The sequence below is a fragment of the Macaca mulatta genome, chromosome 10, assembly GCF_049350105.2.
Source record: "Macaca mulatta isolate MMU2019108-1 chromosome 10, T2T-MMU8v2.0, whole genome shotgun sequence".
NCBI lineage: Eukaryota > Metazoa > Chordata > Mammalia > Primates > Cercopithecidae > Macaca > Macaca mulatta.
The window spans coordinates 13,975,994-13,997,891 of NC_133415.1; the positions used below are offsets into that span (position 1 = coordinate 13,975,994).

The following is a 21,898-nucleotide window of genomic DNA, read 5'->3' on the forward strand; positions in this document are numbered from 1 at the left end:
AGCTGATGCTGTTCTCCCTGGTCCCCAAGCATCTTGCAGGACACCTTTTATCAAAACAGCCTTATTTAATCAGGCCCCAGAGGCAAGTCTGGGGTATACAGGCAGGTGGGATTCCTCCCCGGGAGGTCATACCTGACCTTTCTGGGGTAAGAGGGAGGCTGGGGCGGGGATGTTGGGGAAGCGGCCTGGGAGAGGGCTGTCAGGGTTACAGCGGGGACGCTCTGGGATGAGCTGGGGGCAGGCGGTTCCTTTGGGAGGTGGGACAATGGCCCTGTGTGGTACACTCCCTGCCCCCCACCCCCCACAGGCAGCTTAGTCTGGCACGAAGGCCACACTGTGAGGCTGGGCCCTCCAGCTGGTGGGGGTGGCGTGGAGTGGGGCCTAAGGAAGAGCTATTAGGTCCAGAGTGGCAGTGGGAGGAGGTGGTCAGCTTGGCAGGGCCTCTGGGAGCATCCAAGTCCCAGAGCAATCCTGGCCTTCCCTGTCTTCCCTCCCATGTCTGTCCTGCAGAGGTGGAGAGGGGTTTAGGGGCAACTCGGCTTCTCCCCTCTCTGGTCTGGTAGGAACCAGCTGTTAGGTGAGGGGCCGGCTCTGCACCTAGGTGGGGCCCCGGGACCATGTCCCAGCCCCTCACACCTTGACCTCATCATCCTCCTCAGCATCCGCAAATTCAAAGGTGTTTGCTTGCACCGTGCTGGGCACCGGGGTCCTGCTGTGTGCCTGGGGTGCCCTCCACTCTTCATCCAGGCTCTCCCAGGAGGCCCGGGCTTGGGGCAGCACCTCCACCCGCTCCTGCCGCGCATCCATCTCCGGGTAGTGGCGGCCACCACCCCAGCCTGCTCCCCAGTGCCTGCCGAGGGCAGGGCCAGCAGGTCCTCGTGGACCCCCTCCCACTGGGCTGGCCTTCACCTCAGCCACTGGGCCCAACCCAGCTGTTACCCCATTGGGACAGTGTCCATGGGGTGTGGAGCTTGTGGCAGGGGCTGGAGGGTTTGCAGCAGGACCCAGGGGGGTTGTGGCAGGGGCTGGGGGGTTTGCAGCAGGACCCGGGGGGTTTGCGGCAGGGGCTGGGGGGTTTGCGGCAGGGGCCGGGGGGTTTGCGGCAGGGGCTGGAGGGTTTGCAGCAGGGGTTGGGGGGTTTGCAGCAGGGGCTGGAGTCTCAGCTGCAGGGGCTTCCGCGAGGCTCATGACCCCTAGCAGCTCGCTGAGGAGTGAGGGCCCAAGGTCGAGGTCCAGGCGGAAGGACAAGAGAGAGTCTGAGCGGCGAAGCCCGGGCTCAGAGGGGAAGGAACCATCCCGGTCTCGGTCATGCGGCTTTTCCGAGCGGGGCAGGCGGGAGATGGTGCAGAACCCAGAGTCCAGGCCTAGAAGAGAAATGGGCAGTGGGCTCAGAGCTGGGGTCCCTCACCAGGAATTCAGGAGGGGAGACAGGAACAGTCCTGGCTTGCTGTGTGGCTTCTGGCTAGTCCCTCCCCTCTCTGGCCTCAGTTTCTCCCATCTTTCCAATAGAATATGCTCCATGGTCACCTGTGTGATCTTCCTGTCTACCCTGAAAGCTGAAAATCGTCATTATCCTCATTTCCATTATGCAGATGAGGAAAGTGAGGCTCAGTTTGGGATGGGGCGAAGGGGCTAGCCCAAGGCCATAGAAGTCTGACGAGGTGAAATCAAGCCTGGAGCTCAAATCTCCTCTCAGTCCCAATTGTGACCTCAGCCATGGCCACCGGCTCCCTGCCATGACCCTGGTTGATGGCTGCAGGTGAACCCAGAGGACGTGGGCTGGTTTGTGGACACAGGATGGGACCAGCAGCCAGGGTCTGACTGTATAGAAATGAAGGACAGATATGTGCCTTCCCAAAGTCATCTAGTCCAGCCCATGCTTCCAGGACTACAGACCTGAGACAGAATGGAGTTTCTGTGGACCAGTCCTCAGTGTGTTTCTGAGCAGCTGCCTGGGGCAGTGGCGTTAGAGCATTTGCCCCAAATGCCGCAAGGCAGGGAGTGGCCACCAGGTGGCAGCAGGGGCCCATGGTGCTCAGGTGAACTCTGCCCAAACCGCCAAGGTGGCACTTCTGGCTGGGCAAGAAGGCCCCTGAGTTGTGGTCCCTGTGAGTGGTTTTCCAAATTTGTCGAGTTACAGGAAACCGAGTTCAGATAACAACAGCTCCAGTGTCCTGAGCACCTACTATGTACCAGTCCCCCTATGCCTCCCCTGGCACTGAATCTTAGCAATGACCCCGAGAGAATCATTATCCAGGTGAGGACTTGAACTTACAGAGGTCAGTTGACTTCCTGAAAATCAGGCAGAACTGGATTGGAATCCAGAGCCCAGGCCCTTCACCTCTCCATGATATCATTCCAACATGAGGGGAAGGCTTTGGTTGAAGGGGGCAAGAATGGGTGGATGAGTGGTTCAGTCGAGGCCCAGAGAGGGGGACGTGCTTGCCCAGGTCACATAGCAAGTAAGGGGCAGCCAGAACTCAAACTCCACCTCCTCACTCTCAACCTCAGGTGTTCTGGGAAGTCAGCTTGTTCCCACCACTGCACCCCCTCCCCATCCTTGATGTGGGGTTTGGGCCTGCCTTCTGTGGTGAGACCAAGGGACCTGGGCAACAGAGCTCACTTGGAGTTTGGAGGAACCACTGAACCCCTCTGGGCCTCAGTCTCAGCCTCTGAAAAGTGGGCCAAGATAACCCAGGCCCTCACCGTAGCTGGAGTGGCCGTCCATGGAGCTGCTGGGGCTGCCGTCGAAACTGAGCTTGCCAACCACGAGGCTGTCGTAGGCGGCCTGGTTGAGCTGGGGCAGGGAGATGGCATTCTTGATGATGGGGGAGATGGCCGGTGGAGCCGGGGAGGGTGCAGGGGGAGACGCCATCCTCCGGGGGGGCGCCCCCACCCTCCGCACCAGCTGCAGCTTCTTGGCCAGGAAGTTGCGGGGTGAGCGATGGGTGCCCCTGGAGCTGCCACCGTGGTTGCTGAGGAAGGAGGTGTCCCCGAAGACGTCCCCACCACGGCCCACATGCATGGTGTGGCGGAAGTCCCCGAGCGGGGGGCTGATCATGTCTGCAGTCAGCCGCCTCTTTCCCTGTGAACTGGACCCCCATACCACAGGCGAGAGCTTGCCCAGGCTCATGGTGGGGGTGCTGCCGCCCCCCTGGGGGCCGGGCATCAGCTCTGGCCGCTCACAGCTGCTAGTCCATGTCCACCAGGGGCCGGGGGAGGGAGGTGGGCCGGGCTCGGGATGGCTGCTCAGCTCCTTTGCCCTGGCGGAAGCTGTAAATGATGCTGTCCTAAAGTGAGGTCACCGAATGCTGAGGCTGTGGGGGGTCCATGGCTCGCCTCTCCCGGGGCCAGCTGCCAGCCCCCCGGAAGCAGCTGTAGATGTTCAAGCATAGAGAACGCACCCCCGCGGTGGTCGGCTTCTCTCCTGCCCAGGGGTGGAGACCTGGAAGGAAGACAGAAAGGGAGGTGATGGCAAGCCCAGGACAGAGGAGGAAATCTGGGGTCCAAACATTAGTAGCTGAAGAGGATAGATCATCACACCCCACCACATGGATAGAGGCCCCCAACTGATATGGGGCAGAAGCTAGGCACAAGGGGACCCGAGTGAGTCTGTGTATAGAAAGTTCAAGAACACAGCCAGGCGCAGTGGCTCACGCCGGTAATCCCAGCACTTTGGGAGGTTGAGGTGGGTGGCTCAACTGAGATCAGGAGTTCAAGACCAGGATGGCCAACATGGGGAAACCCCGTCTCTACTAAAAATACAAAACTTAGCCGGACGTGGTGGTGCGCGCCTGTAATCCCAGCTACCCGGGAACCTCCAGCAGGAGAATCACTTGAACCAGGGAGGCAGAGGTTGCAGTGAGCTGAGATCGCACTACGACACTCCAGCCTGGGCAACAAGACCAAAATTACGTCTCAAAAAATAAAAGAAAAGAAAAAAAAAGAAAGTTCAGTAACAGGCAAAACCAATTGATGCCATTAGCAATCAGAATGATAGCAGCCTCTGAGCAGGTACTGACTCAACAGGGGACGAAGAATTCATCGAGCTATACACTTAAACCATGTATGAGGGAAAAATAGAAGCGCTCATTCCAAGTCTGAGCAATGTAATGAGACCTGGTTTTCACAAAACATTTTTAAAAAATTAGTTGGGTGTGGTGGTGTGTGCCTGTGGTCCTAGCTACTCAGGAGGCTAAGAAGGGAAGATCCCTTGAGCCCAGGAGGTCAAGGCTGCAGTGAGCCATGATTGTGTCACTGCACTCCAGCCTGGGCGAGACCCTGTCTCAAAAAAAAAAGAAAAGAAAAAAGTGCTTATTCTGCAGGGCCCACTTATGAAGCACTTACTAAGTGCCAAGACCTCACCTGCCTCATCGTTTAAACCCACATAATACTTTTGAGGGGCTGGGCGTGGTGGCTCACGCCTGTACTCCCAGCACTTTGGGAGGCCGAGGCGGGGGAATCACGAGGTCAGGAGTTAGAGACCAGCCTGGTGGTGCTGGTCTCCACCATGGTGAAACCCCATCTCTACTAGAAATATAAAAAATTAGCTGGGCATAGTGGCGGGCACCTGTAATCCCAGCTACTCAGGAGGCTGAGGCAGGAGAATTGCTTGAACCCAGGAGGCGGAGGTTGCAGTGAGCCGAGATTGCACCACTGCACTCCAGCCTGTGCAACAGAGCGAGACTCTGTCTCACAAACAACGACAACAACAACAAAAACATTACTCCTGAGGGCAGCATGGTATCAGTTAGAGAGGGGAAACTGAGGCACGAAGTGAAGTAACTTGCCTGAGGCTACATAGCAAGACATGGTGAAACAGGCCCCACATCCCAGAGCCCTGGGGCCCCAGGCTACTCTGCCTTCTGCTGAGTAACTGAGTAAGTCACCTCCCTTCTCTGTGCATTAAAATCTCTGCCACCCAGCGAAGCCAGGAGGGAACAGATGCCTCACCAAGGCTTTGTGAAGCTGGGTAAACAGCCAGAGCAGAGGTTCCTCCGAACCATCCACCTTCAAGGAGCTTCCTGGAATAAGGATCCTGTGGTCAAAAGTGGCTTTTTCCAGCTGCATCCTCCATGCGTGAGCATATTCAAGGCTCTGAGAAGGCCCGCAGGAAAAGACTTGATCACAGTTTGTCAAATTGATGTAGGAGCCTTGTTGTCCGGGAGCAAGCTTTGGAAAAAGCTCAGCTGGTGCCAAAAGCTATTTCTTGCCCATCTCTCCCTTCCTGATTCCCCATCCCCACCATACACACAATCTTCCCCAGCTCCAGCCTCTTTAAGCATTTCTTGTTCTGACCCCTTTCCTTCTGACCCCTTTTCTTCTAGTATCATACAAAGTCCAGGCTACAGCGCACCTGTGATCCTATGCTTTTCCTGTGGCCCACTGAGGGCAAAGCTGGCTCAAGGTCAGATCCACAGAGCTAGTCGAGACTTGAACTCAGAGCCTCTGACTCACATAAGTCCTTGACTGGCTTGTGGAGCCCTGTCTCACCTCCTGAGATCGGCAATGCACTTGGAGGGTGGGGCAGTCGCCTGGATTCTCCTGCCTTTCTCCCTGGGGCATCCAGCTTGGGCTCTGCACTTAGCAAGTGCCAAATCAATGCCAGCTGAATCACAGATCTCCATGATAACCTGCATGCCAAAACATCACCCTGGTCCATTCTGAGAGTGGGAGGGCAGGCTGGGCTCGGTGTCCTCACGGTGTGACCTTGGGCAAGTCACCTACCTACACAGACCTGGGACCTCAGCTGATGAAAGTCAATAGTGATCCTTAACAAGAACACCCACATCTGCGGCTCAGCCTTCTTCCTTTTTAAAAACCATTGCTGCCACCTCCAAGCATAAACATCTCAATACTGCCCTTCTAGTGTTATTTGAAATTCAAAATAGGTTAAATAACAAGATAAGAACAAAGAAGCCAATAGGACAAAGCTAGCTTTGTTTTCTGACTACATTCTCTTCCCTTCCCACCATCTGATCCTCCCCCAACCCTAACTCCTCCCCCTTGGAGGGGAGGAACTTCTGAATCATCTTTTTCCCTCCCTGGCACCCCCGGCACCGAGAAGTCCTCGTGGAATGTTTGCTGAAGTTCTGAAGCGCTCCACAGTTGGCCAACCATTACATGATGTCATCTGATTCTCCAACAACCCTGCAAAGCCACAGCTTGGCCCATCTGACAGGCAGCGCTGAGGTTCGGAGGGAAGGGAGACCTGTCCAACGTTACGTGACAGGTTCATGGCAGGGCCAAGTTTCCCTGCTCAGCAGGGATTAACGATGCATCTCTAGGGGAAGGAATGGGAGTGGGGAGGGTGTTCCTCTGTAAAAAGCCCTGTAGAAGGGTCTGCCATGTGGCCTCACCCACTTGCTCCCACCCCAGCTCCCTGTTTTATTTTTTTTTTTTTTTTATTTTTATTTTTTTTTTTTTTGATGCAGGGTTTCACTCTGTCACCCAGGCTGAGTGCAGTGGCTCCATCACAGCTAACTGCAGCCTCGAACTCCCAGGCTCAAGCGATCCTCCCACCTCAGCCTCCTGAGTAGCTGGGACTACAGGCGCATACCACCACGTTCAGCTAAGTTTTTCCACTTTTTGTAAGGACAGGGTCTCACTCCATTGCCCAGGTTGGTCTCAAATTCCTGAACTCAAGCCATCCTGCTGCCTCAGCCTGCCAAAGTGCTGGGATTACAGGTGTGAACCACCACACCTGGCCTCCCTGACTTCTTGAGGCAGCACCTCTTCTCCCAGCAAAAGGGGCTCCTCCCCCCTGAACCCCCATGGCCACTTTTGACTTGGGGCACCAGCTTCCTCCCCAATCTTGTGATGATCCCATCTTTCAAATGTTTCTGGGCACCCCCCAATAGTACCCATCCCCCACGCCACCCTGCCTACTGCAGTATAGAGACTCTGCAGGCCTGTGGAGCTGAGGGCAGGGTACTGGGACCTGCCTCCCCATGTGGAAAACGGGAACAGCACACCAGACAGTTCCCCTCCCAGGGGAGTTGCAAGGGTAGAAAATGTAATGAAACCCTCAGATGCTGGATAGAGCAGGGCAGCTATGGGTTCAAATCTGACACCTTTACACTAACATCTCTCATTACAGGGACCCCTGGTGGCAGCCACGTGACACTTGCTGCCAACCACAGGGCACTGCTGGCCATCAGGTGTGCCTCACCTGGCACTAGGAGTAAGCACGGCTCCAAGTGTCTTGGTGCCAGGCTCACCTCCCCTCACCTGCCCAGGAATACCACCCGTTAGTATTGAGAACACCCCTTTTACAGATGGAAAAAACAAAACTTAGAAAGGAGACATTTACCCTCAATCACAGGCCAGCATCGCTGATAAATGCCCCAGGGTGGGGGTGAAGACGATGGGGAATGGGGAAGAGGATTTGGAGGGCTTGGATGCCCAGTGCTGAGCACGGTGTGGGGTGCAGGTGCAGGCCTGGGAAGACAGGAGACCAAGCTCTGCAGATTCAGCGTCTGTGACCTGGGCAAGGAGGTCATCACACAGCTTCAGTGTCCCTGGAGTCCTTATATTTACCCTATAGAGGATAGTCAGGGCCTGGGCGCATGGCCTGAGCTCACTCAATGGTGGGAATGACGCAAGAACAAGTTTTGGAGCCAGGATCCGGCCAACAGGGGCCGCTGTGGAGGCACATGTGGTCGCGGGGAGGCCAAGGGCCGCTCTGAAGGAGAGCGGGGACGGCTGCAGCCTGGCATTCACCTGGGGGTCACCCGCAGGCCGCAGTGCTGGCCAGGGGCCCACGTCTCATCCTGGAGGTCACTGCTCGGGTGCACACAGCCCCCTTCCTGCGGGCATCCAGCTGGGTGATGCCCCCGCCCTCTACCGCTGGACAGCGGGTCCCTGTCTTGGTTACGGCAGCTCCCCCAAACTTGCTCTGGTCCCTGGGTTAAGGGGTTAACCCGGGCGGCTGGCTTCTCCTTCCCCTCAAAGTCCAGACGCTTCAAGGTGGAGAGACGGGGAAACAGGCCAGAACGGGGTAGCTAGTTGTTCTCAGTCGCGCTAGGGGACCCGGTCCTCCGTATTCCAAGGGGGGCACCGTGGGCCATTGGGGAGCGACGGGAAAAGTGGAAAGGAGACGCGCTTCGTGCCCACCGCCCCGAGTTAGAGCCAAATCAGCCGTGGACCAGGCGAGGAGGAGCGGCTGCGAGCTGCGTCTCGGGTTCCCGCGCCACGTTTCGTGTCGCTGCGGCCTCCCGGCCAGTCCTCTCTCCTCTCTAAGCCTCAGTTTCCCGGTTTAGGAAAGGGGCTTCGAATCTTGCGGGTCTGGCACGGCTGGGGCAAAGGCAGAACAATCTGGAGGGCGACCGGGATTGGAAGTCCGGGAAAAACTTCGACCACCCAACGTTCCCTGGGGGGACGCGGGAGCCTGGGGCTCAGGACGCGGAGGGTCGCTCCGCGGGGGAAGGGGACGGCCAGCTGTCTTGGCCAGAGGGGAACCGGACGGGATGACCTCATCCGCGGCTCCAGCCTGGAATGCGGCGGTCGGGGAGGGGGCAGGGTGCCTGTCCATCTCCCCGGGTCCCCCACCCCCCACTTCCCGCTCTCCGCGTGGGCCTCGGCGGAGGGGATACATTCCGCCGCGTCGCCCGCTCCCGGCCCCTGCCCTTCCTTCCCCCGCGCAGGAAGGCGCGGAGACAGCCCTCGCTCTGTCCCTCGGCTCGCCTCCTCCTCACGCAGTTTGGCCGCTGAGTTTCGTCCGATCCTCTGCCCCCTCCGCCCGCCCGGAATGGGACACGAAGCCCGAAAGTTCGGAGTTTCCCCGCGCGGCTCCTCGGCCGCGCCCGGCCTTCCCGTGGGCACCCGGGGGCGCCTCTCCCGGGCGGGTCCGGTCCCCCTCCCGGCCCCGAGAGCCTAGGAGGGTGCAGAGCCCTCGCAGGCGCCCGGACTCGCCGGCCTCCACGGACTCCGCCCCGAGGACCCGCGCGCCCCAGCTGTTACCTGGCTTCGCGAGCCCCGGGGACGCGGGACTAGGGTGGACTAGTTCTGCAGCGGCGGCGGCCGCGCGTCCCGGCTGGCAGCCCGGGAGAGTTGCTGGGCCGGTCTGCGCCGCCCTGGCCGCGGGCTCAGCGGGCTGGATCCGGGGGCGGGGGCGGGGTGTGGGCGCTCCCGCCTCCCGCCCCTCTCCTCCCGCCAGCGGGCGGGGCCCGGCCCCCTCCCCGGCCCCCTCCTCGGCACCGTCCTCGCCGCCGCCGAGAGCTGGCGGGGACGCGACTGGGGGGCCAGGCCAGGCCTCTCTCCTCGCCACCCCGGCCAGGGTCAGATGAGGAACGTGCGGGCTGCCCCGGGGAGGCGACTCCGGTCCCCGGCCGCCAACCCCTCCTCCACCGGTTCCCCGCGTGGCCTTAGGGCGTCCAGGCCTGATGAACTCGCCTCCCTCCTGGGCCCTCCAGCAGCGCCCTGCGGGAGTTTGGGGAATCGGGAAGCTCGATCTGAGGCCCTGAATGCCTGGGCCTTTAAACTTTGATGTTTACAAGCATGACATGCCCACTCCTTTCCTCCGGATTCTCTTTCCCTTCCACCCGGTACAGGCCTCGCGGTGCCCAGGAGGAAGACAGCCACACTGGGGCGACGGGTAGAGTCAAGGCCGGGACCCTGGAGCCGGACAGCCTGGGCTCCTGTCCTGCCTCAGTCACTACTTACCTTTCTCTGCCTCAGTTTCCTGATCTGAAAGTGGGATAGATAATAGCAGCATCAGATGTTGTGTCAAGTGTCCCGTGCTCCAAGAGCACCTAGGAGGCTTGCTTGGCAGGTAAATGAGGTCGCATCTCAGAGACTTTACAGATCCCGCCCCCCCACCTCCATGGGGGGGGGGGGCAAGGAATCAGCCATACCCGGGACCCTGTGCCATCATCAAGGAGGGGAGATAGATTCTGGCCCCCGCCTCCTGTTGTCGTGCCCTCCTCTGACTACTCTCCTCTGACTATAGAGTCCTCGGGCTGTCAGGGCACAGGGAGGTCCCTAACACTGCCTGAGGTCCTGGGGCCTCAGGAAAGCTTCCTAGAGGAGATGATACCGGAGTTGTCTTTTTTTTTTTTTTTTTTTTTTGGCGGAGTCTCGCTCTGTTGCTCAGGCTGGAGTGCCTTGGCACAATCTCGGCTCACTGCAGCTTCCACCTCCCCGGTTCAAGCGATTCTCCCTCAGCCTCCAGACTAGCTGGGATTACAGGCACCCGCCCACGCCCGACTAATTTTTGTATTTTTTAGTAGAGAGGGGGTTTCGCCATGTTGGCCAGGCTGGTCTTGAATTCCTTACCTCAGGTGATCCGCCTGCCTCGGCCTCCCCAAGTGCTGGGATTATGGGTGTGAGCCACTGCGCGGTTGTGAGTTAAGTCTTAAAGGACGTGTAGGCAGAGGGAAGGGCAATGGAAATGCATCGTGCACAGCTGGCAGGGGGACAGCACAGCAAAGGCTGGGAGCGGAGGACCCGGCAGCGGAGGCAAACCTGGTTGGAGGAGACTGGCTGAGCGCTGTTGTGGCAGGGGACGAGGAGCCGTATTTACCCACAGGTGGAGGAGACAAGGTCTTTACTGTTCACCCAGGGGCTAGGCCTCTTCCACGGGCTCCCTGAATCCCCATGCTGGCCGCCAAGGGAAGGAGCTATTCCTGCAGCTGGACAAATGAGGAAACGGAGGCACAAAGCATTCTAGCATTTGCTCAAGTGGCACAGCAGTAGGAACTCTTTCCCGGGGGGCTGGCCCAGGAGCATTTTGTCCCATGGAGAATTGAAACAGCATCGGGACAGTGAGCCAGCAGGCAGCACTGGCAGGTGTAGATTTAGAAGACTGACTGTTGGCAGGCTGGTTGCTCACGCCGGTAATCCCAGCACTTTGGGAGGCCAAGGTGGGCAGATTACTTGAGGCTGGGAGTTTGAGACCAGCCTGACCAATACGCTAAAACTCCGTCTTGACTGAAAATACAAACATTAGCCAGGCGTGGTGGCAGGTGCCTGTAATCCCAGCTACTCGGGAGGCTGAGGCAGGGAGAATTGCTTGAACCCGGGAGGCAGAGGTTGCAGTGAGCTGAGATCGCACCACGGCACTGCAGCCTGGTCAACAGAGCGAGATTCCGTCTTAAAAAATAAAAATAAAAAAGTGCCAGTTGCGGTGGCTCACGCCTGTAATCCCAGCACTTTGGGAGGCTGAGGCGGGCGGATTACTTGAGGTCAGGAGTTCATGACCAGCCTGGCCAACATGGTGAAACCATGTCACTACTAAAAATACCAAATATTAGCCAAGCATAGTGGTGGGCGCCTGTAATCCCAGCTATTCAGGAGGCTGAGGCAGGAGAATTGCTTGAACTTGGGAGATGGAGGTTGCAGTAAACTGAGATCATGCTACTGCACTCCAGCCTGGGCGACAGAGCGAGACTCTGTCTCAAAAAAACAAAAAACAAAACAGAAGTCTGACTGTGAGTGAAGAATGGACTGGAAGGACAGTGATGGAAGCAAATAACTAGTGATGCTGTGGTTGTTACTATTAATTGCATCAGCAGTAACCAGCACTTAATGAGCACCTGATGCATACCAAGTCCTGTAGCTCCTTAACAAGCATTATGACATTTAATTCTTGTGAGAGCCCCATGGGGAAAGTCCTGCCATGGTGTCCCGTTTGCAGATAAGTGAAGTGATTTGCGTAAAACCCCCTACTTTGACAGGATGGCCATACTTTCCAGTTTGCCTAGGACAGCCCAGATTACACATACTGTTCCAGCGTAATTATTAATAGCACTTCCTTTCATTCTCAAAGGTGACCTGTTTAGACAATCAATTACACGTCACTCTAGTCAGAGGATCCCTAGAGCGGTGGTAAAGGAGGCAGTTTGGTGCAATGTCAAAGGCCCTGAGCTCAAATCCCGGCCTAGTGGCTGACCGTGGGCAAAGCACTTGGCCCATGTGAACCTCAAGTTTCTCATCTCTGAAATGGGTATAATAGCAGTGTGGGTATTTACTAGTTGGGTGTTGTGAGCCCCAGGCAGATGACCGAGCAAGCAGTCCTGATGGAAGTGGCTACAACCTGCCCCATGCTTGCTCCATCTTCTTCACCCGTGGGCAGGGAGGGCCGGCAGGAAAGAAAAAGTGGTTGAGAACCTCCCTACTATATGCCACATGCTTTGTCTTCTCCAGCTCATTGACAGGAAACCTGTGAATCAGGAATTCTTGCCCCCTTTTACATCTGGGTAAGCTAAGGCAGAGAGGAGCCCTCTCCCTCCTTTGCAGCCTGTCTCCAGATAGAAATCTATCTCCATGTAGGCTGTGCCCTCGTTCCTGGCTCCACTCCTGATTTAAGGATCTGACTCACGTTTTCCCTCTGGAAAACGGGAGAAAGGGAGAAGTTTCAATATCCCCAGGAAGGATCCAGGGTTGAGTAGTCTCCCTTTCTCATGCTTTTCTCCTCCTCCAATTTCCTGCAGTCCCCTTACTTCCCTTTGAGAGGCTGTGCCCAGGAGTGCAGGGGTTAACCTCGGCAGGACTGTAATCACCATGCAGAATGCAGAACAAATGCCTCCCAGCTGGGGACTGGGAGCTGCTAGGTGAACCAACTGCCCGGAGCTCAGGATCCCCTACCTCCCTGTCTTGAAGGAACCAGGCTCCTCAGGCTACAGTCCCAGAGCTCAGCTGCCCCCTCCACTCAGCCCAGCAGATTGGGTTGGCCAAGGCAAGGGGTCTAAGGGAAGGAGGCAGGTCCTGGGCAGGGAGCAGTCTATAGAGCCAGGGAGGAGGGGGCAGGCCACAGGTAGGGAGAAGTATTTCGTCCTTGGGGACCCAGGGATGCTAGTGGCTGCTTCCAGGTTCCAGGGAGGTTTGGGATGGGAGCCTTGAACTGAGGCCACAACTATTAGCCCCTCCCTAGGGTGCATGTCCCCTTTGTACCCCCAAAGTCTGGCTGGGCTTTTGGTCAGTTAATGCATCTGCTCATTGACCCACTGATTGGTCTTTCCTGTTCTCCAGTTCTTGAGTATCCACTGGTCCATCCATCCACCAATGCGATTGCTAATTCATCCATCTACCACTGCCCACTCTCCTGTCCATCCATTTGCCCTCCCCTCCATGCACCCATTTACCCACCTACTTCCTGTCCATGTCTTGATCTGCCACTCACACACATCCAAGCACAGAACCACTTACTTACCCACCCCTCCATTGACACACTGCCTATCCCCCCGTTCATCCATCCATCCACTCACCCACCCATCCAGCCACCTACACACCCATGCATCCTTCCACTCCATCATCCATTTACCCACCTGTACACCCACCCACCCACTCTATCCAGCATCGCTTGATCCACTGCCCATACCCGTGGCCATCTACTCACCCACCTGTCCATCTACGCCTTCCACTTCCATCCTGTAATGCCCTCACACTGACTCATACCTGGTCCCTGCTGACCAATGTGGGTGTCTGAGCACGTCTCCATCTTTCTCACATACATGCACTTCACTCACCTCATCAGTGGGTTACCTGGAGGCAAAATACCCTTGAAGACTGCTTTTTTTTTTTGGGTTTTTTTTTTTGTTTTTTTTTTTTGTGAGACAGAGTCTTGCTCTGTCGCCCAGGTTGGAGTGCAATGACGTGATCTCAGCTCACTGCAACCTCTGCCTCCAGGGTTCAAGTAATTCTCTTGCCTCAGCCTCCTGAGTAGCTGGGATTACAGGTGTCCATCATCAAGCCCAGCTAATTTTTTTTTTTTTTTTGTATTTTTAGTAGAGATGGGGTTTTGCCACGTTGGCCAGGCTGGTCTCTAACTCCTGACCTCAGGTGATCCATCCGCCTTGGCCTCCCCAAAATGCTGGGATTACAGGCATGAGCCACCATGCCCGGCCAAAGACTGCTTTGAAATGTCACCTTCTCCTGGAAGAACTCCTTCAAAATGAGCCTCCCCACTGCATCTGGTCCATCCTCCATGTTGGTGTCTATTTCTGAGTGAGATCGCTGATAAGACAGTGATGTCTGCGCATGCTCTGTGCTCCTGGCACACTGGGAAATGGATGATTAGGACCAACATAGGAATCCTTGTCCCTCGTTCCTTGACTGAGCCAACCGAGAGTAGGTACCCTCCTCCTGGGACCAATCCAGGGATAATCACTGGCTAGACCCCTGCGGGGGCTCAGGCACACCTGGGCACTGCAGGGGAAGGGGGCAGCTTTGGACTCTTCAAGAGGTTTGTGCTGTGACCTAGTTCTCTAGAGGTGACCTCACACCTAGGGAAGACGGGCAATGGGCCAAGGAGGCTGACCCCATGCTCTCCCCTCTGCGACCCAGTGTGCATTGCCAAGTCAGAAAAACGTGAGTGCAAATCAGGACTTTGTCTCTCACTAGCAGAGTGACCTTGGATAAGTCAGTTCTCAGCATTGGTCTCAGCTCCATTATCTGTAATAAGTCATAAAGTTCATTGCCTGACCTGTAGTTATGGTCAAGGAAGGGTAGCTGTTATAATGTCTTTCTTTCTTTTCTTTCTTTTCTTTTCTTTTCTTTCTTTTTTTCTTTTTTTAGATCAAGTCTTGCCCTGTGGCCCAGGCTGGAGTGAAATGGCACCATCTCGGCTCACTGCAAACTGCGCCTCCTGGGTTCAAGCGATTCTCCTGCCTCAGCCTCCTAAGTAGCTGGGATTACAGGCATCCGCAACCACGCCCAGTTAATTTTTGTGTTTTTAGTAGAGACGAGGTTTCCCCATGTTGGCCAGGCTAGTCTTGAATTCCTGACCTCAGGTGATCCACCCGCCTTAGCTCCCAAAGTGCTGGGATTACAGGCGTGAGCCTCTGCACCCGACCATTATTTTATTTTATTTTTTTTTGAGATGGAGTCTCGCTCTGTCACCCAGGCTGGAATGCAGTAGTGGTGATCTTGGCTCACTGCAACCTCTGCCTCCCGGGTTCAAGTGATTCTCGTGCCTCAGTCTCCCAAGTAGCTGGGATTACAGGTGCCCACCACCACACCCGGCTAATTTTTATATTTTTAGTAGAGACGGGGTTTCACCGTGTTGGCCAGGCTGGTCTCAAACTCCTGGGTTCAAGCGATCCACCCACCTCAAGCTCCCAAAGTGCTGGGATTACAGGTGTGAGCCACAGCGCCTGGCCTGTTATGACTTTATTATTTTCCCTTTACCGGTAGGCAGGTTCATTGAACACCTGGTAAATGGGTAGCGGCTGCAGCAGGCCCTGGGCTAGGTGCCTTCTGAGGGGGCAGCGGTAAGGAACATGGGCCCTAATTTCAAGACACTTAGAGTCTGCTGGGGAAGACAGAGCCCAGGAGACTGGTGGTGATGAAAGGCCGAAGCAGCCGTTGAAGGGACCAGGGAGGCAGAAGACCGACTGAGGAGGGCCAGGGAGGCTTCCTGGAGAAGGTGGCATTTGAGTTGGGCATTCTGTCTTGGGGTAAGATTGTCTGTAGGTGAAGTTGGGGACAGAACCGCCCTCAGCAGAGAGGTGGAAGTGGGAATGGGTACACCTGAGGGCGGTTCATGATCTGGTTCTGGAAGGCTAGAAGTTGAGCTGGGTCTACTGTGGAGGACGCAGGAGAGGCATTGAATGCCACACACAGGGAGGGTAGTGTTGGGTGCTAGGCTGGGCCACTGCCCCACCCAGTGATGGTGGTCCTCGGGGATCACAGACCCCGGGGGTGACTCAGGATCCTTGATGGGGCTTCCTCATTAGCAGAGGCTGGGGGCAACCCTTTCTAATGCTGTTTTTAGTTTTGCTTTTTTTTTTTTTTTTTTTTTCCCTTGTGGCCCTTGATGACAGGAATGTGTTCCGAAAGAGCCAGGAGATGGAGACCCTCCTGGAAGGACCCTTTGGCTCTCTGGCTCCTTCCTCTGACTCTAGATCCCCACAAGTCAACACTTGATCGGGAGTGGGGGCGGTTTCAGGGTTCTCAGAAGGCTCCTGGGGGCTAGGCGCAGTGGCTCACACCTGTAGTCCCAGCATTTTGGGAGACTGAGGCCAGCAGATCACTTGAGGTCAGGAGTTCGAGACCAGCCTAGCCAATGTGGCAAAACCCCGTCTCTACTAAAAATACAAAAATTAGCTGGGTGTGGTGGCGCATGCCAGTAATCCCAGCTACTAGGGAGGCTGAGGCATAGGAATCGCTTGAACCTGGCAGGTGGAGGTTGCAGTGAGCTGAGATGTGCCACTGCACTCCAGCCTGGGCAACTGAAAATAATAATAATAATAATAAGGCTTCTGAGGCCACTGAGGCCCGGAGACGATAGACTTGTCGGGGTTGCATGCGAGTGTGCAGTGGAGTCCTGGGCTGCCACACACTCCATGGCTGGCTTCAGTGTGGGTGAGCATCTGTTGAGTGTGTGCCATCTCTCAGCCTAACAGGGTGAAACAGGCTCACAGACAGGTAAGGCTCAGCACCGACTTGGCAGGGCTTCCAGGAAGACTGCCTGGAGGAGGTAGGATGAGCGAGGCTCTATAGATGTATGACGCTGTGTGCAAACAGTGAAAGCCAGGCTGGGAACACTGTGTGTGTCTGACATGGGTATACGCGGCCAAGGTGTGTCAGCCACAGTGATGACTGAGACATGCGGGAGTCAGAGCCTGGCCTGAGGCTAGGGAGTAGCCTGGGGGCCGAGTGATGGCAGATGCGTCCCTATCTGTGTCACCCAGCTGCTCCTCGTCCCTATCTGTGTCACCCAGCTGCTCCTTGAGGTGGTGTCTGGGTGCGAAAGGATTCTTGGGAGCAGTAGGGTCAGGATGGGAGTTAATCCCAGGGGCATTTTGGAGGGCGTGGCTGTGAGGCCCACGGGGAGGGCACGTCTCCAAGAGACAGCTGTCAGAGCCGGAAACGCCTCTGGAATTCCAGGCTCTGGGAAAAGAGCTGGCCTGTGGAAGAGCTTTCTCAGGCGGAGCCTTCCAGGCCGACCCAGCTCTGGTTTCTTGTTCACTGGTCTGCAGGGAAATGGGGGTGGGGAGGCCCCCACAACCCCTCTGGCTCCCTTTCTCCTGGAGAGCAAGAAGTTGGAGGGGGGTTGAGGAAGGATGTGGGGTCAGTTCCTCCAGCCCCACCCCTGAGGAGGACAGACAGATGGATGGACTGAGGGCGGAGTGGGGGTCCGCGGCTGTAGTTCGAGGGGGTGGGAGGGGCAGCAGAAGGGGTCAGGGCCAAGTGATCCTGTTGTCCCTGGGTGATGAGAGTGCGCTCTCCAGACCTGGGCCAGGTGGTTGAGGCCTGGATGGAAGGGTGGTGGGGAGGGGTCCTCCAGGAGACCTTTGTTCTCACTCTGAGGTGGGTGGGGTGGAGAGAGGAGGGGCATGCAGGGGGGACAGGAAAAGCGTTTGAGGAGCAGAAACAATGGCCTATTCTCTGTGGCTCAGCCTGGCCTAAGAGATAGGCCCATGGGCTGCAGGCCAGTCCTGCTTTGCCCTGACCATCTCCTGCATGGCCTCCTCCAGCCTGGCCCAGCCCTGGGGGCTTCACGTGGCCTTGCCTGGGTGGGCCGTGGGGGCGCCTTCCTCACCCCATGGCCATGTGCTCATTCCTGGACACATGGATCTCTCTGTTTTCTTCTAACAAAAGCCCGTCCACTTTGGTTAATGAAGCACTTCCATGTTCATGATCTCCTTTGTGTGGCAGAGACAGAAATGGACAGAAATGGACAGAAATGGACAAGCGAACACACCTTTTGCCCACGGCACCTGCCTGTTCATCAAAGACTGGGAGTCGGACCTGGCGCTCCTGGCTCTAGGTCCTGGGTTCATCCAGCAACCTCCTATGCCCCAAACCTGCTTCCTAGCTCCTGGTTTCCTCCTCTCTTTCCTGGACTGATGATAAGAAGAACAGCAGAAGCAGGAGGAGCATTAACTGAGCATCTCCTGATTGCCAGACACAGCTCAGAACTTGAAGTTCCACTTATGTTTACTCTGATCCTCACAACGCCATTGTACAGATGAGGAAACTGAGGCCACGGAGGTGAAGTAACCTCTCATGGCTTGGAAATGATCACGCTGGATTTGAGTCCAGGTCTGTCGCCCCTCAGTGGCCTGCTGCCTTGAGGGCAAAGGCTCTGGGACCATGCTCGGAGGGATCATGATCTCCCCTGGTCTCCACGGGTGAGGAGGAAACTTACGTCCTGTACACACATCCTTCTGGGGCAGGAATTATTCAGAAGCTTCCCTGATTGATGGCTGTTGCCTCTACTTACATCCCTTTGGTGACTGGAAGCTCACCACTGCCCCAAGAGGACAGCTCTGCCAGCCAAGAATTTCTCCCTGAAATGGAGCAGAAATCAACTCCTCATAACCTCTGCTCACTGCTCCTCCTTCCACCTCTGAGAACAGAGTTCCCCAGATGCTTCCCTTTGCCGAAAGTCAGAAGAAGACCTGGCTCCAAGTAGTCCCAGCTGTGGATCTTGGGCAAGTTCTTCAGCCTCCCCGTGCCTCAGTTTTCTCATCTGTCAAGTGGGAGTAACAATGCCTGTGGTTGGCCAGGCGCAGTGGCTCATGCCCGTAATCCCAGCCCTTTGGGAGGGCCAGGTGGGCGGATCACGAGGTCAAGAGACTGAGACCAGCCTGGCCAACATGGTGAAACCCCGTCTCTACTAAAAATACAAAAATTAGCCAGGCATGGTGGCGGGCGCCTGTAGACCCAGCTACTCGGGAGGCTGAGGCAGGAGAATCACTTTAACTCGGGAGGTGGAGGTTGCAGTGAGCTGAGATCGCGCCACTGCACTCCAGCTTGGTGACAGAGCAAGACTCCGTCTCAAAACAAACAAACAAACAAACAAAAAAACACCCAAAAACAAACAAATAAAAAGTGCCTGTGATCAAACATGTCTGCGAAAGGAACTTTAGAAACAGGTTGGGGGTGTGTTGTAATCATTGCAGAGGCTCAAGCTCGTTGTACTTTTCTCATTTGTTTCACGGACTTAACTTTCACTTCACAGCAAACGCTCATGAAGCCCCAGCTCAGCACCTGGCAGCAGGGCACAGCCACTGCCTTTGTGGTGTTTTTTTTTTTTTTTTTTTTTTTGAAAGAGTATCACTCTGTAGCCCAAACTGGAGTGCAGTGGTGCGCTCTTGGCTCACTGCAACCTCCACCTCCCGGTTCAAGCGATTCTGGTGCCTCAGCCTCTGGAGTAGCTGGGACTACAGGCACCCACCCCCACACCTGGCTAATTTTTTGTATTTTAGTAGAGATGGGGTTTCACCATGTAGCCCAGGGTGGTCTCAAACTCCTGAGCTCAGGTGATCTGTCTGCCTCGGACTCCCAAAGTGTTGGGATTACAGGCGTTAGCCACCGCGCCTGGCCCAGCCGCCGCCTTTGAACTCAGAAGTTCACACTCCCAGGTTGCAGAAGAGGGGACGCAATGGTTTAGGGTTTTATGTGCAGAGTCATCTTTATGAATTCATAAAGACTCTGACAACATCCTCATGGGCAAGTGGAGGATCTCACAGGCAAGGAAACTGCCCGGAGAGGTGAAGTGACCTGTCTGAAGTCCCACACCACCGTTCCAAAGGGGATTGACAGTGGATTCTCACCAGGCCATTCCCCGATTGGGTCTGCAGGGGTTAACCCGGCTGGCTGGCGCCTACCAAGCAGGAGGGGGGATCTCATAGAGAGTGAGAGTTGGAGAATGGGCAGCCCCCTCTGGATCTCTGACTCCCCCTCAGTGGGCAGCTTGAGCCCCTGCCAGCCTCTTGTTGACTCAGCCGGCCTCTCTTCTGCCAAGTCCTGCTGGCCAGAGCTCCTACGGGGAGGGTCAGGCCACATTCTTCTCTGGCTGGAGCCTGAGGGGTGGCTGGCACCTCCTGGTGGAGTCTGTGTGCTGGAGAGAAGCTCATCTGGTTTGTGGGCACTGGGACAGATGCTGGGGTGAGGCAGAAAATGTTTTTTGGGAGGGTCAAGGATGGCTTCCCAAGGAACCATCTCAGAGCAAATGGATTAGCCTGGGAACTGGGCTACTTGGTTACATGGCTCAGCTTGGTCTATTTTTTTTTTTTTTGAGACAGGGTCTTGCTCTGTTGCCCAGGCTGCAGTACAGTGGCATGAATATGGCTTACAGGAGCCTCGACCTCCCAGGCTCAAGCAATCCTCCCTCCTCAGCTTCCTGAGTAACAAGGATCACAGGTGCCTACCACCATGCTCAGCTTGGCTAATATTTAAATTACTGTAGAGACGTGGTCGTGCTATGTTGCCCAGGCTGGTCTCGAACTCCTGGGCTCAAGTGATCCTCCCATCTCAGCCTCCCAAAGTGTTGGGATTACAGGCATGAGCCACTACACCTGGCCAGCTTTGCCATGAATGAGCTGGGTGATCTTAGTGAGACGCCCCCACCATCCTGCACCCCACCTCAGTTTCCCCATCCATCAAATGGGTATATGTGATCACATACCCTGCCTGCCTTATTCCACAGTTGTTGGGAGGATCAAAGGCAAAAACAAGTTGGGCCGGAGTGAACGCCCTTTGTAGAGCAAAGGCCCACACATGCTAGCTGGCCAGCCTGGCGTTCTCTAGGGGAGCAAGTGAAGGGAAGGGGAGGCAGGGGCAACCCTTAGCTGTGGTGTTATCTGCCTGACATCCCTGCCTCCTCCCTGCTGGACATAGTGACACTGATAGTAATAGCACTTCCTGGCCAGGCACGGTGGCTCACACCTGTAATCCCAGCACTCTGGGAGGCCGAGGTGGGCAGAGCACGAGGTCAGGCATTCCAGACCAGCCTGGCCAACATGGTGAAACCCCATCTTTACTAAAAATCCAAAAATTAATCGGGCGTGGTGGCGCTTACCTGTAATCCCAGCTACTCTGGAGGCTGAGACAGGAGAATCGCTTGAACCTGGGAGGTGGAGGTTGCTGTGAGCTGAGATTGCACCACCGCACTCCAGCCTGGGTGACAGAGCAAGATTCCATCTCAAAAAACAAATAATAGGCTGGGCACTGTGGCTTACGCCTGTAATCTCAGCACTTTGGGAGGCCGAGGTGGGCGGATCACAAGGTCAGGAGATCGGGACCATGGTGAAACCCCGTCTCTACTGAAAATACAAAAAATTAGCTGGGCGCTGTGGCAGGCGCCTGTAGTCCCAGCCACTCAGGAGGCTGAGGCAGGAGAATGGCATGAACCCAGGAGGCGGTGCTTGCAATGAGCTGAGATTGCGCCACTGCACTCCAGCCTGGGTGCCTGAGCGAGATTCCCTCTCAAAAAAACAAATAATAATAATAATAATAGCACCTCCTGCCAGGCGCACAGCCCTCCAGGGTTTACAAAGTCCTTTCATTTCCATACCTGTCGCCCTGGCGCTGCCCTTCCTTCTACAGGGAATACTCTTTCCCCAGAGAAGTGAGAGGCTGTTTTCTGCTCAGTTCAAATGCCCCCTCCTCAGGGGCCTACAGGACCGGGGATCTAAATTAAGTTCTTGGCTGGGTGCGTTGGCTCACGCCTGTAATCCCAACACTTTGGGAGGTTGAGGTGGGCAGATCGCCTGAGGTCAGGAGTTCGAGACCAACCTGGCCCACATGACGAAACCCCGATTCTACTAAAAATACAAAAATCAGCTGAGGGCCGGGCGCGGTGGCTCAAGCCTGTAATCCCAGCACTTTGGGAGGCCGAGACGGGCGGATCACGAGGTCAGGAGATCGAGACCATCCTGGCTAACACGGTGAAACCCCGTCTCTACTAAAAAAATACAAAAAAACTAGCCGGGCGAAGTGGCGGGCGCCTGTGGTCCCAGCTACTCGGGAGGCTGAGGCAGGAGAATGGCGTAAACCCGGGAGGTGGAGCTTGCAGTGAGCTGAGATCCGGCCACTGCACTCCAGCCTGGGCGACAGAGCCAGACTCAGTCTCAAAAAAAAAAAAAAAAAAAAAAAAAAAAAAAATCAGCTGGGCATGGTGGTGTGTGCCTGTAATTCCAGCTACTTGGGAGGCTGAGGCAGGAGAATC

The 21,898-nt window shown here is 56.0% G+C and overlaps 1 protein-coding gene across 5 annotated transcripts; it reads right to left on the reverse strand.

The window, feature by feature from the left end:
• Window positions 1-45: 45 nt before the first annotated feature.
• CDC42EP1 (CDC42 effector protein 1) lies at window positions 46-10,419 on the reverse strand. Of its 5 annotated transcripts, none has more exons than XM_077949745.1 (4): window positions 8,962-9,066; window positions 4,954-5,024; window positions 2,707-3,445; window positions 46-1,364 (listed from the first exon to the last, which is right to left on the reverse strand). In XM_077949745.1, exons 3-4 carry the CDS (start codon window positions 3,167-3,169, stop codon window positions 631-633), a joined length of 1,197 nt encoding a protein of 398 aa, XP_077805871.1. In that variant the 5' UTR covers window positions 3,170-3,445; window positions 4,954-5,024; window positions 8,962-9,066; the 3' UTR covers window positions 46-630. The 5 variants fall into 5 exon arrangements, with proteins under 5 accessions (XP_077805871.1, XP_077805870.1, XP_077805872.1 ...); XM_077949744.1 differs by lacking the exon at window positions 4,954-5,024 and adding an exon at window positions 7,313-7,485; XM_077949746.1 differs by lacking the exons at window positions 4,954-5,024; window positions 8,962-9,066 and adding an exon at window positions 10,276-10,419.
• Between the last annotated feature and the right edge of the window lie 11,479 nt (window positions 10,420-21,898).